Below are 15,154 nucleotides of genomic sequence, written 5' to 3'. Positions count from 1 at the left end.
AAAAAAAAAAAAACTATTGATCAGCACTACGTCGCGAACCAACCCTTTTTACAAGTCTTTTTACCGCACAAGAGGCTCTTTTGGTCAGCGCCGAAATCGCCGGGCTCAACGATAGAAAGTGGGGCTTACCCCAAGTTGGAGACGCAGGTAATCACAAGGGTAGGGGGCTAGCTTGCCACCCCTTCCCTAGGGTTCAAACCAATCACAGCGGGTCCATTGAGCTTCTCCGCATCATGGACCTAGGAGCAGGTAAGAGGGGAACCCTGTCCACGGCGCCGGCCTCGGGGGCGGAAGCTCCCAATTGCAGCAGGGTGACGACACACCGGTGCCCTTTGGGGGAAGTCGGAGAAGAGAGGCGGTGGATTGATTATTCCAGACCAGACCAAGGCCCGGTTTTCCCGGCGAGGAATCGGAGTCGTATTACATTCGGTCTGGCCGTGAGCCTCCGATTTTTTGGCCGGATTAGAGTCATCGTTCGCTAAACGAAAAAAAAAAAAAAAGTCTCGTACAGGTTCTAGTCTAGTCTCTTTCAGATATAGTGCCTGATTAGAACATGGGTTAGTTTTGTTGGTGGTTTTGTTTCCTCAATCCTCTTTATGCCTAGACCCCAGATATCTGGTCAAGCTTTTAGCCCTTTCCAATGCAACTCTGTTGACTCATCCAAAAGTCCCGGGAGCTCCGGAAGCTCTATTGTGGTACACGTTTCGGGGACTTCCGAAGGTCGCGGCCGGCAGCCGGCATGTGGTAAATTGCTGTTTTTGAAACCTCTGGCACCTCCTCCTTCGTTTTGCATCATAGTCACGTCATGCGCGTTATAGCATTCCCCAACTTGTGTCGACGCCCCCCCCCCCCCCCTCCCCTCCTTCACCTTGATCCAAGGTTAAGCAGGTAGTTCCCGGCGAATGTATGTAAGATGATTGTGTTCGTGTGGGGTGCGGGGTTCGCATTTTCTTAGACGACGGTTGACCGCGGAGCTTTCTGGCACGGCCGGCCGCAAATCTTCGTCCATTACCATAATTTCTGTTGGTTAGGCGACATTGTATCGGGACAATTGGGTTCGAGATCGGCAGGATCCTGATATTAACGAGCTTGTATATGTGGCGCAGTAGAATTGATTTCCCTGTTCTCTTCGAAGCCACCACAACGCGGATAGGCATGGCGTCCTCAAAATAACAGGGCATTTATCGTTTGTTTTCTCTCTCTCTCTCTCTAGTCTCATTCAAGCGATTCCTTCTTGTTTCCCATTTAATATAATTGTGAATGAACTACTATGTACAGCCCCTGTCCAATATGCCGAACACTGCCGTCGATCATTATCAGGACATACTGCCACAACCAGTCTTGTCCCAAAAGCCATACGGATCCAACTTTAAGGGACCAATATCATTGATGTCAGTCAGGCAAGAGTGGACAATTAGGTCTTTTGTCACGATGTGACAGATGATATCGAAAACGCCTATCAGCATAACGAAGAATATATGCGGCCATAGATGACCATCATAGAGTGAATAGCAGAAAAATTCGAAACAAAAAAAAAAAAAAAAAAACCTGTGTTGCTAACCCTACTTCCATGTTTAGCCAAAACAGCCTCGAGCTGTTCACAGCCTGGTGGTATAGTGTGCGCACTTTACATGACAAACCACACGTTTTCGGTATCCAGTGGGTGTGAGCAGGAGAGCTGAGGTTTCTGGCTGTACTGCCCTTCTAGAATGTCTCGGATGCTGTTGAGCAGCTGGTTGTAGGTCTGATGTCTGTTTGCCCTCAGAGCACTCACGAACGCGTACGACATGGCTCCGGTTGCCTGAGACGCAATCGTGGCATCGGCACTACAAGTGGAAACAGTGTTAATTGGAAGATGATAGTGGAGGAGCAACAATGAAAGTTGAACGCGCGCGACTTACGATGTTTGGTCGTCCTTGCTACCCGACCAGCTGATAACGTCAGCCGGTGATGTCTTGGTGCGCATGGTTTTGTCGCGCGCCTGTTTGTCACTAAAAGCCTTCTTGGCAAAACCAAAGAGGCTGGTCGCGACACCGCCCAGGTCGCCCCTAGCGTAAGACTGGACGGCACCGAGCAGACCAACACCGGCCTCTTTGGCCAAGTTGGGCTCTTTGAGAACACCCTTGGTTGAGTATACGTATGGAAGGTCCAGGGCGGATCCGGAATGACAAGAGTCGAAGATGGCAGTGAGACGAACACCCGCCTGGAGGGGCTGCACCATCCAAAGGTGCATATCATCGTCGACAATGTGGCCGTTTGCACGGAAGTCAACAGGGTAGATCACCTCATCATATCCATCGTCCTCGTCCCCATCGAGATCCTCGGTTTGTCCGCCATGGCCTGTTGGCATGTTAGTTTGCTGTTGCCCTCGACATGGAAAACCAGAGGCACTGACCAGAGTAGTGGAAAAACAAGGAATCGTTTGGTTGCGCGCCCTCAACAAGCCAGTGCATAGCACGGGTGATGTTGTCCTTGGTGGGCTGGGACATGGGATCCTGCGCATCGTCCGTAAGGAGGACCATCTGCAAATCACGTGTATGTCAGCCTTGGCTCTCCACGTGGACCCTGCTTGGCATCGATTTCACAAGAGGGGGCGGGGAGGGAAACTTGTGGGCAGTGAATGGAAAAGACGGCACGCGTGTGGAGCACCGCCCCGGCTGTCACGGAATAGAATCGGTAGGGAAGACTCACGTCCTCACGGCGGTAGTTGAAAAACTCCATCAAGAAGTTTGAGAGATTGCGGACATCGTTGATGCAGCCACGGAGCTCGCCCTCTTGGCCAAAATAGTTGATGCCTATGAGTAGGGCCTTCTTCTTGCCCGTACACTGCGAGTACTGAAAGGCATAATCCGCAGGTGCTCCGTGCCCAAATTGTTGCATGCCCTGTGGCGGTTGGTGGGCTTGATCGCCAGGTCCCTGGAGAAGCCGTTTGTTAGTTTTGTTCTTCTCTTTACTTTCAAATGCAAGCCGAAGAAATCGAGAGCTTCAACAGTCAGCTTGATCTACTACGTACTGCCCGAGATCCGTCCTGAGGCGGGTACTGGTAGCCTCCTCCATAGTACTGTTGCGGCGGGGGCGGCTGTGGGGGATATCCGCCATAGCCAGGCTGCGGTCTGCCAAAGAAAGAAGGGGGAAAAATTGGAACCAAGACGTTAGCAACGCTATTCGATATCTGCAAGGACTAGACGATGAACCCACGGGTAATATCCTCCCTGAGGAGGATAACCTTGGCCATAGCCTTGGCCGTAGCCTTGACCTTGATATCCTTGACCAGGATAACCGCTCATTCTGACGGGTGTGGATATAACAAATATTGCTGTACCAGTTGTGCTACAAAGAGATCGGCGCTTGATTCGGTTGTCGATTTTAATGGCAGCTGCGTTCGTAAGACCTGACCCGGAGGGATCGATAGGTTACTAGGTTCCAGACTATGAAGAGAAGCGGTCCAAAACACAATGGTGGCTGTAGCTGTCCAAAAGTAAGCTTCGAAACAGCACCAATGAATTCCAAGGGGTGTTGTTGTGTCTGGGGATCAGATAGGTGGGGCGGGGCACATGGAGAGATTTGGTGGGGGTTAATGTGGTGGCAGCTGAGGTTACTATTGTTAGCTCAACGTTCGTTTGGAGGCAAAACGAGGGGTTGGCAAGCCAATCATGAGGCGCACCACAGCCACATCTGAATCACCGATTAATCTTGTTGCTGTTTTGCCCGAGTTGGGAAGCAAGTTCCATGTCATCCCATGTTGGTCAGCCTTGCATATGCAAATGGAAACACGATCTCTTTGTGTGCAACAGCACATATACTTGTACGGTTGTAAAGAGAACATTGACGTCTAGTTTTCATCCGTTCTTTCTATTCGGTTTCTTTTTCTTTTTCTCGCTTTTTTTTTCCCCCTCCTGTGACAAATGGAAACATTGCAGGCAGCTCTTTACCTATTCATCATTACTGGACACTCACGTGATAACCCGCACAACCACCTCATCATGGATGCATTAGGTTTGTCATACGTTAGTTGGACTCGACCGAACAAGTGACTGCTTGTAAACGCATGTACTATCAACTGACCTATGGTCTTCTTAAATCTCGACCATAATCTGGCAAGGGTTAACTCTCGCTACATCCTTGTCTCTCATGCTATTATCATTTTGTCTGTGCCTGCTCCGCCAAGGACCTTAATATCAGCCTCATCACCATGATGAATTATTGAATTCAACCTCGCAGAATTACCGCCACCACGATTTCCACATAATTCCCGTAGTCCTGGTGACGGTCAACCTAAGATAAAGATAGTACATACTTTGAAAAGTTTCCTTCAGTTAAACTTCACTGTTCAGGTCAATGTATCTTGTAGGTTTCAGGGTTCCTTTGTGATATACTGCAAGTCACCATACTGTTGATTGGCGGTGTCTACCTACCAAGCTGATGACTTATACACCACAGTGCACCTAACTGCGGGTAAATTCGCACAAAATGCTGATTTGGTGCGGCTTCCCCTTAGGCGGGATACCACGATCCTCAAGGTGTCAAGGTCCATGCGTTAACTTTTGTGGTCTGCACAATGAGCTGCAAAGCCCTATGTTTGTGATCGCCACCGAACTTGGCCTCCCTATTTGAACCCCTTGACTTCAAGCAATTGTGACTTTAATCCCAACGCGTAGCCACCTCACCCTGACACGCATCCTACCATAAACAACATCAAGACCACCCAGAAAACATCAGCAACCATGGGTATCATCTCAGCACTGCATGTCCTCGTCACTTCGGTTTTGATTGTCGGTTCTGTGGCCATCACAGTGCCCACACCGCCGCTGAACGCAACCACCACCCGCATTACCTTATGTCCAGACGATAATTTCCTCGAACCCCCGCCCGCCAACCGCACGTTGATCGAGCAGATGGACATTCAAATAAGCGACGACGGCATCCTGCCGGAATGCTACAAGCAATGCATGAAGAGCGAAGACAAAAAGGCGGATATTGATATCAGCAAGCTAACCGTCCAGGACTGGTGCTACGACAGCGTCGACTTTGTCAATGCCCAGACCTGGTTGAACAACTACGTGTTCCCTTGCGTCAAATACGAATGCGCTGACAACATGGGCGGCAAGGCCCGCCGCGCTCGCGCGTGGATGAGGGACACCTGTGAGCCTCGGGTTAGGAAAAGCACGCACAAAAATGATGGGGGCTGTGATAAAGTCGAAGAGGAGCAGGAGAAGGGGGCAGAGAAGGGGCAAAAGAAAGCGGAAGACAAGGATGCAGACACTAGGGAGTCTGATTATGGCATTTGATGTTGCCCAGACGAAACGAGGATGTGATATGAAATTGTGTCAGACAGTGTGACCAAGGAGACCAAGCTCTTGTACGCATCACTACTGATAGTGTCTCTCTCCCGCAAGAGAATCGAAGCATGATAAAACTGTTCTGATGGAATTGAAAACGACTCTTCCGCCCGTTACGTGTTGTACCCTGGGCATCAAGCGCAGCTGTCCAAACTTGCTTCAAACCACAAGCCAATTGCGAAATCCAAACGCCGCGAGCGAAAGTAGGAATATGAACGACACAACATGTAGATGATTAAACTTGATCAAATGAGTCCTGCTCGGGCAGCCTCGCAACCACCGTCACCAACCACGGCCTGTACATTCCTCTTGCCCTTGCCGATAGCTCCAATACCAACGCCCATGCGGCGTGCGACATAGCGCTGTGCGACAATACCGATGGCCAGGTTGAGCAGCTCCTCGATCCACTCGGCGACCCATTCGCGCGGGTCGACGCCGCCGCTTTCGACCACATCGCGGATCTCCTCTGGCACCCGCTCCAAGAAGGCCTGCTCGCTATCGGGAGCAGAGACGCCGCCGCTACTGAGCTCGTCACCACCACTGCTGGTCGGAGTGAGCGGCGTCGAGGCGTCAAGCCAGCACACCCACTGCTCCGGCACGGCTTGGCTGACGGTACTGAAGGAGATGTCGTGGACGGGATCGAGCACAAAGATGGCGAATACAATCTCCTCGCCCCCCCTGCCGTCGTCGTGGACATCCGAGGCATCGTCACCCTCGGCCGCTTTCGCCTCAGCGGCAGGGGAGCCGGCAAACAAGTCTTTGCTCGCGTCGACCTTGATCGCCTGGAGTGCCAAGAACAAGTCGGAGCTGCGCACGGGGTTGTCTTCAGAGACCGGCTCGACGGCACGCTGGCGGGCGAGGTCGATCCCGCCCTTGGCGGCAAAGTATTCGGAAGCGTAGGCCTCGGCGCTGGCGCGGCACAGCTTGGTGCCCTCGGCAAGACCCTTGATCGTGCCCATGTCCCTTGGCATGTCCGAGGCACGCCACCACGGCCCATCGCGCCAGCCGTAGACTGACTGGCCGGCCGAGAAGAAGGCAGACGCGGCGGCCGAGGCAGAGGATGACGGCCGAGCCGGCCGGACCGTGTTTTCCTGGCCACGCTGAATCACCATCAGGTCGCCGCCCTCCACCTGAGCCATAACGCGAGAGAAGACGCCGTATACGAGCGGGTCGAGGGACGGGTACCCGACGAGGTCGTGCGTGATGTGGATCGCGAGACGTTCATGCGAGGCGATGGGCGGTGCGAGCGTATGTATGAGGTCGCTAAAGGTCGGCAAGGCGCGATGGCGAATCTCCTCGCCTGGATAGAGAACGAGGGGTCAGTTGAGTTACACACAAGCAGTCAAACGGGAACAAGATAGATGGACTCGGGAAACAAGACAAAACAAGCATTACGTACCTACAAAGCCACGAATGGCGCCAACGTTACCTCGTACCTGTTCCGCCCACTTCTTTGCCTCTTCGCTCTGCTGCAGCTGGCGGGCCGCGGTCTCGGCTTGCTTCACAGCAGCTGCGGCCGTAGCGCTGGCGCTGGCAATGAAACCGCCCCACCAACCTCCGCTAGCTGCCGGTGCAGGTTGAGGTGCAGCTGCAGCAGGTTCCTCAACTTCGGGGGGAGAGTGGTTAGGGACGGTCGTCGGTTGAGATGATGGCGCGCTCTCGGCCGACTTGCGGGCGGGTGTCGCGATGGTCTTGTCGTCGGCCTTGTCAGCTGCGGCCGGGGGAGCTCCAGCGGGTCGCTTTGTACCAGTCTCTTTGACGCGAGGGGTCTCTGGCCTAGAAGATGTCTTGGGCTTCTCGTCAATCTGGTTCTGCAGCTCGGCGAAAACGTCGTCGATATCAGCGCTGGCCCTAGAACTAGCCGCAGCAGGCTTGGCCTTGGTGGTGGTCTTCTTTGGGGCGTTCTCGACGCCGATGCCCTCAAAGAGCTCGCCAAGCTCGTCGTCGACGGCCGCCTTGCTCCTCGCAGCAGACTTGGGAGGCATGATCGGGGTATCAGGAACTGCCCGCAGCTGATGGTAACAAGAACAATAGATAAAAAGATAAAGAGGCGGCAGCAACAGAGAAGGTATTTATGCTCGCCGGAAGCTGTCCGAATGGAAAATATGCCCTAGCGGTATACAATCACAGCCTGCAGCTTCAGCAGCAAGTGCGAGAAATGCTGAAGGCCCGTACGTGCTATTGAATATGAGTTTGGACAATGAATGAAGTAGTTGATAAACGTTAAAAGGCAAGTCGCATCGTCCGCACTCCGCGTTGTGGCACCCAAATGCCGTCACGGTTGATGGCCAACAGACGCCCGGTGGATTTGGCGCTAGTACCTGGAGGGTTAGCGCACCGTCCACTTAGACGCTTGCTCGCCTCGATTGATTGGCTCTCAGGGCTACTACACAGTAAGTCTAAGGCGAGGTACATGGGTAGCCTCTGGAATTTGCAGAGGTTTGGGGTATCTTTTGAAGGCCCCACATGTGGACATGGACTGGCTCGCGGCGTCCAATAAAGAATGCCGAAATGGGCCACATTCAAAAATTACACCCGGCTGAGATGGATGATTGATGGTCAGGATGGCAAAGTCTGAGTGAAAAAGAGAAGGGCGACATCGACCTTTGAGGTTCCTGCAAGAAGGCATATCTTCATTCGGAACAAGAGACTGTGGCTTTAATTGAAGAAATATTTTTTTTTCCTTTCTCCTCTTGTGGCCGTACGTACTATTAATTGCTGGCAAATCAAGTTTCAAAAGGATCGATCGTTTTGCAATATTTGAGAGCTGGTCTGTGCCCGGATTCTTTCTCTCTCTGCCTCTCCTTTTTTGCTGTAAGTCCCAGCCAGTCTCCAGCGATCCCGTCCGGCCGGGACCCCCAAAAACGTTAAGCACCAAGTACGCTTTTTTCCCGGGCTCCTGACACACCAAACCGGTTAGCAAGCCGCCAGAAACCCATTGATCACTTCACTTTCTCGTCAGTGGCTCTTGTGTGCACACGTAATATTCGACAATAGCGACTGTGTGAATGCATCGGCTTGGGGGCTGAGTGCTGGTGGGCTTTAATTTTCTTTATCTTTTCAATCTCTATCGGCCGTCAGTCATTCCACGTGTCTTGCGCGAGTGAGTGCTACTTGACTTGACTTGACTTGACTGACAGTCAGCGCACACCACACGCGCGCGCCCATTTAGACGCAAACCCAATCAAGTCAGCAGGGCAACCAATATCGACCACACAACATCATCAGCAGCAATGGGTCGCCCTCGAGGTCGTGGACGGGGAGGCTCTCGTCGGAGCGGTGTTTCTTCTTCTTCTTCTTCTTCGCACTATCATATGCCAAGTGCTTATGAAGCGAGCTTTGAAAATACTGACCATTTCTCCACTGCAACTGATGCCGCCATGAGCAATGGCAGCGGTGCAGTATTATCCACCACACCCGCCAACTCCAACAACAACAACAACAACAACAGTACAGATCTTGCTCTTCCCTCACAATTTCCTTTGTCCTCTCCCACAAGCACCTCCACAAGCTCCCGCACGCCTGGAAAGCCATCCTCTTCTCAAGCAGGTCGGGTTAAACCTTCTACACCGAAGCTGCCGTCGTCAGACAATCAGCCTGCGGCTCGTCATGTGCGGTCGGAAAAGGCGCCACAAAAATCTTCATCAAACCTCACTCGCTCTCTCACATTATCCACCCCCTCAACCCAGGTCCCCCAACCATCCACTCCTGCAAACAACAGAGGCGTGAGCAGTACGCGTTCAACACGCCGAAGCACTTTTGACGCCGGCAGTGATATTGCTGCCATGGGCAACGCACATGACGAATCCGTCTCAAAGGGCGGTCATTCCCTACGCAGACGCGCTCGTGTTGATTACAACCAAATTGACACTGAGACGCTCGACATGCTCAAAGCAGACCCTGAACCTAATATCGCCTTCTCTTCCCGTGGCAGGAAACGCAAGATCATCGCCCATGATCGTAGTATCTATGACGACCTGGACGATGCTGCACCATCTGTCACCAAAAAGGCACGTGTAGGAAGGGTCAAGGCCACATCACCACCTCCTTCTCTGGCTACCAGGCGACGAAGGTCGACGGCAAGATCATTCAGCACACCGCAGCCAGATTTGTCGTCCTCTCCACGCTCTGGCGAGGTCTCGGATAATGACGTTATGGATGAAATCCAAGTTGCCCTGGAATCCGCCCAGTCCTCATCGGACGGCCGGAGCAGCGATCCAGATATCACGGCAGAAGATCCGGCTCCTCAGCCCAATGAGGACCCACAAGACTCCGACTCTGATTTTAATGACTTGGAGAGTTTTAAATCTGGTTCCTCTGACCTTGGGGATCTATCCATGTCGGCGCCCAAGCCTGGCCTTCGAGACCCACAATCAGAGGACAGAGAAGCACGAGACCAATCAGATGATGATGATGATGATGATGATGATATGTCTCCCACCCATTTGCCAGATGCTGCCGCTCCCTCCAGTGCCCAGCGAGACGGCATCATCACTCGGAAAAGAAATCCAAGGAGACTCATCGTCACTGTCTATGCCGAAGATGTTGTCCTGGAAAGCTGCCACCCTGGTTCTCAGTTCGCGCGTAAGCATAAAGAAGCTCGCGCAAAGGACATGGAGCAGCGCAGTCCAAAGTCTTCGAATACCGAGTCTAAGAAAGATACCCTCAACATAACCAATTTGAACGCTGAATCGGCCTTGCCTAACAATGACGGTCTGCGAGAGGTTGCCCTCGGTGCCGAGTCTTCTGATAAAGTTGACGAGGAATCAGGACAACAAACAAGCAAAGATCTGTCACAAGAAAAAGACGCTGTCAAAGCCGAGGAGATGGTTGAAGATGACTCCAATTCGCTGATGCAGGTTGACGAGCATCGTGTCTCTCAGTCTTCCGAACAAAATCGACGCTCACGCCACACGTCTCCAGTTGGCAATGTGGCCCAAGAACCATCAGCAAAGGACTTGGCCAAAGACACCTCCTCAGCTCCCACGCCTGCAGAGGATCACCTGTCGCCTCTCCATCGAACGCAAGAAACGACGGATGCGGAAACATTGCCTGCTGATCATACTGTCGTCGAAGGTCGGGATATGAACGAGTCTCAAGCTAAAGACTCTACTTCAAGAACACCTGAAACGGACCCGCAAAACTCCAAGCATTCGAAGACTCAAGCTGTGGAAGCGCCGCCGCCAAATATTGCTGGAAGCAATATTGGCAAGTTGGCCGATTACATCCTTAGTCGTCACCACCAACAAGTGGCAGACAATGCTGCAAACGAGGTTGTTGACAGTATTGTTAATGAGGTGGTCGATAGTCTTGCTAATGAACCTACCGTACCGGTCTCCGAATTTTCTCGCTCTGACGCCGGGGGAAACCAAGAAGGCGACCAAACATCACCTGGGCGCGTAGACATAACAAAACAAGATGATAAAGCCGCTGCACCTGGAGAGCCTCTTGCTAGCGATGCGGAAGAAATTCCAAACGCAAGCAAGACACAAGACGCATCTCTGAAGAAGGCAGAGCAGCCGGAGGACGTTGTGAGCAGGCCTCGCGAAGCGAGCCCGACTGCTCCCGAAGAGCCCGAAGCAGATACACAAGATGTGGAAATCACGAAAAAGACTCCGCTATTACTACTCACGGAATCTGAAAAAACCGGGGCACTGCAAGCAAACCCAGACCAGGTCATGAACAACGACAGCTCAAGAAGTACACCCGCGCGCTCATCACCACCTGTTTCGTTCACCGACCAGCAGAATATGGCTGCAATGTCTGATGGCGAGGAACCCACGGCGCGGCTCACTCCAATCACACCCACAGAGTCTGCAATGCCATCAATCCCATCCCCATCTGATAAGGCCACGGAGAAAACAGAGGACGCAGTCCCGGAATCAGCTTTGCCTGAAACCCAGCCAGGCTCACCCGAAAACCCGACGACGGACGCCCGAGATGTGTCGACAACACAGGACATTGAGCAGAAGACAGTTGAGGCGCAGGTTGATGCGGAGAAACATCCAGAGGATTCACAGCCTGCAGATGTGGAAGTTGACGTGGAGAAACCTCCAGAGGTTGAGAACGACGAGCCTGAGATAAGTCAACTAACCGTTTGTGAAGCGCATGAGGATCACGACGACGTCGATCAAGACGTCGAAATGATGAGTCATGAGGAAAACGAGCAAGATATCCAAGGCGCCGAAGAGCTCGATGTCGAAGCTGATGAGCCTCACGAGGTAGAGCCAGTCGATCTCAAGCCGTGGTCACATCTTACTCCCTACGTTGCAGGTGTTAGTCTGTACCCGGAACTCGAAGAGCTTGCGACGGCTACCCAATCTCCGGAACACCAGCAGGATCCAGCCGATGAAGCCCATACCGAGCTCGAATCGTCGAAGGATACTTTTACTGCCAGCCAAGACTCTAATGCGACCGGGAAGGAGCAAACAAACGCGGAAAAGCGCAGCCAAAGGCCCCGGCAATTCTCTTACAAAAAGTTGCGATCGGCTGACGACTTTATCGATGTCATTGGGGACTACAAGTCCATGAGCACAGAGGACCTCTACGAATGCCTGGCAAAGATCAACCAAACATTATGCGCTTGGCAGGACGAGTATGTCGGGCACCGGAAGACATTGGACGCAGAGTTCAATGCACCCAGGCGCAGGGCCGACGAACCAAAGGAAGATGATCGTGTGTCTAGGGCCCTCGACCGGTACAAGACGCTTGGTGTCTACGACCCCGATACGCTTGATAGCAGCAGACAGGCGCCCAAGGGCTTCCAGCTCCGGCGGACGCTCGAACCACGGAAGTGGTATACTGAGATCGATAAGGACGGAGACCAAGACAAAGCAGATGCTCGAGCGAATGACAAGGTGATGGCTCAGACGTACGGATTTGAGTATGACAGCCGCGAATTGATGATCGGAAAGCAGGAGCCGCTGAACCAACGCGATGGGCCTAGCAAGCCCCGCACTCGAGCTCGGCCAAAGACTCAAAAAGCAGCCGAGGCAGAAGAGGAGGGTGTTCTAGGCAAACGGGCACGCAAGAAGCGCATATTTGATGACGATAGCCGAGCTCCAAGCCGAGCAGCTACGCCGGTACCTGTGCCTACCATCATCAACAAGACTGGGCGGCGCGGCCGCAAGACTGCCGCTGATCCTGAGCCTAAGGAGGTTGAGCCGGAGGAGCCCGCTCCACCTCCGCCCCCGGCTCCGGCTCCGGCTCCGGCTCCAGTTGTAACGACCAGACTCGGCCGCAGTAGGCGTGGTGCTAAGGCGCAGCAACAAAGCGAGGTTGAGGCATCTCAAGAGAGTGTTCCTGTTGAAGAGCCCCCGGCACCTCCGCCCGTGACTCGAAAGAGGCGTCGTGGCGCGAACGCTGCCAATGGCGACGGCGATGTTCAGGCAAGCTCGCAGGAGGTAGTGGAGGACCAGACAGCGCCAGCTGCCAAAGAACCTACACCGGCAGTAACGGACAGCGAGGCTCTAGAACCAAGTGCCAAGCGGGCACGGAAAAAGCTGCCTCGTCTTGACCTTGTCCGTCCAGCCAGTCGTCCCTCCAGGGGAGAGATCTCATCAGGCAACTTCTACAGCAACGGGCCGTCGGTGGCACCCACGGAGGATAACACGGAAGCATCTCGGCCGTCTACGTCGTCGTCCAACGCTACGGTCATGTCTACTGCCTCTAACTATTCCTTCCGTCCCAAGCGCGGCAGGAACTTCCGAGAAGAGCTCAATGGCGGCGAGCCCAGCACAGAAGAGCCAAAGAAGAAGCGTACGCGACGCAAGGGACCTGCCCCGTCGTCGGCACCGATGCCGACCGTCCCGCTCGCGCCGGCCCAAGCCCACCCCGGCGAGGGCATGATGCACAAGATTATGCATCAGCAACCGTACTTTCCGCCACCAGCACATTATCCCCACGCATCACAGCATGGCTCTTTTGGCGTCATGAACTTTGGCCCTGGCGCCCCAGCCCCGATGCCCGCGCATCCAACGATTCCCATGCCGCACGGGTCTGCGATTTTCACTGGCGTTGGTCACCCTCATCAGTCGATTCAGTCTCCAGGACCCATAACGAACGCCAGTATCAATGGCAGGGGCGGGCGCGAGCTGAAGATCAAGAACGTCACGCCTTCGATGGTCGGTGGAAGTGGTGGGCCTGGACCCGGCAGGGTTATGAGCATGGTTGCAAATCGTGACATCCTCATGGCTGCGGGACTGGCCACCGCACCTACGTCCGTCTCGGGTGGATCGGTAGATGCATCGCGCGCCAACTCGCCGTTTGCCGTCAACGGGGATGAGCCAGAGAAGGACTACGCGTCAATGACCAAGTCCGAGAAGATGAGCCATTCTATGCGCTGTAAGTTATAACCCTTTTGTATTCAAGCCTTACCATACAATCCCACATCGACTAACACGATTTGTTGCAGCACGCTGGCGAAATGGATCGATGCAGGGCGCGGTGGCGAAGCGTAAGGAGACATTGCGACTGAAGAAAGCCAAGGCTCAAGAGGCCGAGGAAACCCCAGGTGCGAGCAAGGACTCTGCGCTACCGGCTCAGGGCGATGCCACGAAGCCTGGCAAGGAAGTTCCAGGCTCTGGTTAAATGGCATATAGAGAAGTGGGAATAGGACATCTATACGACGAGCACGAATAAGAGAAAGTGGAAAAGCGGAAAAGTCCAGGCGATGCCGCAGTTTTTGATGTATTAAAAAGGGAGAGTGTCACTTGTTTTATTACTTGAAGTTTTAGCGATGCACTTTTGTTGAGGAGCATGGATTTCTTTCTTTCTTTCTTTTTTTTTTTTTTTTTTGCTACCTCAAACCAACTACGGAGTAAATAGTAGTTGTGTTGTGCATAGGAGCATACGCAAGGTTGGAGTTATTGTTTAACGGGGAACACAAAATATAATCGAGTGTCTCGGGGACTCCAGAGGGATGCATTGTGCAGTCTGATGACGTGGGTATGATTGCCAAGTATTTAAAATGTGCTGTCGTCTGCAGCTTACGGAGTACGCGAATTTGATTTGTCCTGAATAAGGGAGGCAGATCTGTCGGCTTATGCAAAGGCAGAGAGGGACTATGTGGGTGGTAGTAGTTTTGTACAGTATACTCATATGGGTGGCGTTGAGCAAATTTTGAAGCACAATGCGAGTCAGCAAGAGTTGCATAGGAGAAGTGAAATTGTTCCTTATGCGAATCCAGAGGCTTGGCATACGAAACCAACAAAAGACAACCTTGTTTCAAAGCGAAGCTCAAAGATCGACGTTGTATACGAATCTTTTTTTTTTTTTTTTTTTTTTTTTTTTCCTCACTCCTCACGAGTTTGAATATTCTCTGACACTTTCCAGACAGATTAAAACATTTTCTTGAAGTCTCATTTTTCTTCTCCTTCTCTTACCACGCAAAGCATATTGTGCAGCGGGATTTGGGTTTGTGGGTGGTTGCATGTACCCTTGGTATGTATTCTTCATCAGATGGCGCCCCCCATTTTCGTGTCTGCAATTCCCGTTTTGATGGGGTCTCTTTTCATGCCCTCCCCAATCCAACAAACCACAAACGTTGTAAGTCTGGGGCCTCAGGAGCAGCAAAAAAAAAAAAAAACAAGGATCTACGTGGTTTCTTGGATCTCATGGTGTTGCGGAACTACAAAAACGACCTACAGCATAAGGTAAAAAAAAAAAAAATAATGAAGATTCATGTCGGACCAAACGAGAAGATCTCCGGTCTCGAGTGCGCATGGCGACACATGGAGTCCATTTCATTTGACCATATGCTTACTTTCCCTGCATCATGGGCAATTCCAGCGTCTAGAAGTTCTTTAAGCATGACT

General features: G+C 52.6%; 4 protein-coding genes across 4 annotated transcripts; 2 read left to right on the top strand and 2 right to left on the bottom strand.

Moving 5' to 3' along the window:
• Positions 1 to 1,627: 1,627 nt before the first annotated feature.
• Positions 1,628 to 3,287, bottom strand: PpBr36_03297 (uncharacterized protein; the record flags this gene model as incomplete). Its single annotated transcript, XM_029890470.1, has 6 exons — positions 1,628 to 1,826; positions 1,902 to 2,340; positions 2,396 to 2,522; positions 2,692 to 2,916; positions 3,014 to 3,113; positions 3,199 to 3,287. 6 exons carry the CDS (start codon positions 3,285 to 3,287, stop codon positions 1,628 to 1,630), a joined length of 1,179 nt encoding a protein of 392 aa, XP_029752915.1.
• Positions 3,288 to 4,724: 1,437 nt separating this feature from the next.
• Positions 4,725 to 5,288, top strand: PpBr36_03296 (uncharacterized protein; the record flags this gene model as incomplete). Its single annotated transcript, XM_029890469.1, has 1 exon — positions 4,725 to 5,288. The coding sequence occupies one exon, from the start codon at positions 4,725 to 4,727 to the stop codon at positions 5,286 to 5,288; it is 564 nt and encodes a 187-aa protein (XP_029752914.1).
• A 296-nt stretch (positions 5,289 to 5,584) lies between these two features.
• Positions 5,585 to 7,324, bottom strand: PpBr36_03295 (uncharacterized protein; the record flags this gene model as incomplete). Its single annotated transcript, XM_029890468.1, has 2 exons — positions 5,585 to 6,639; positions 6,739 to 7,324. 2 exons carry the CDS (start codon positions 7,322 to 7,324, stop codon positions 5,585 to 5,587), a joined length of 1,641 nt encoding a protein of 546 aa, XP_029752917.1.
• Positions 7,325 to 8,572: 1,248 nt separating this feature from the next.
• PpBr36_03294 (uncharacterized protein) lies at positions 8,573 to 13,928 on the top strand (the record flags this gene model as incomplete). Its single annotated transcript, XM_029890467.1, has 2 exons — positions 8,573 to 13,682; positions 13,753 to 13,928. 2 exons carry the CDS (start codon positions 8,573 to 8,575, stop codon positions 13,926 to 13,928), a joined length of 5,286 nt encoding a protein of 1,761 aa, XP_029752916.1.
• Positions 13,929 to 15,154: the final 1,226 nt, after the last annotated feature.

The sequence above is a fragment of the Pyricularia pennisetigena genome, chromosome 3 (assembly GCF_004337985.1).
Source record: "Pyricularia pennisetigena strain Br36 chromosome 3, whole genome shotgun sequence".
NCBI lineage: Eukaryota > Fungi > Ascomycota > Sordariomycetes > Magnaporthales > Pyriculariaceae > Pyricularia > Pyricularia pennisetigena.
Note: the sequence above shows the minus strand (reverse complement) of the source record. Positions and strands in the feature narration are given on the sequence as shown.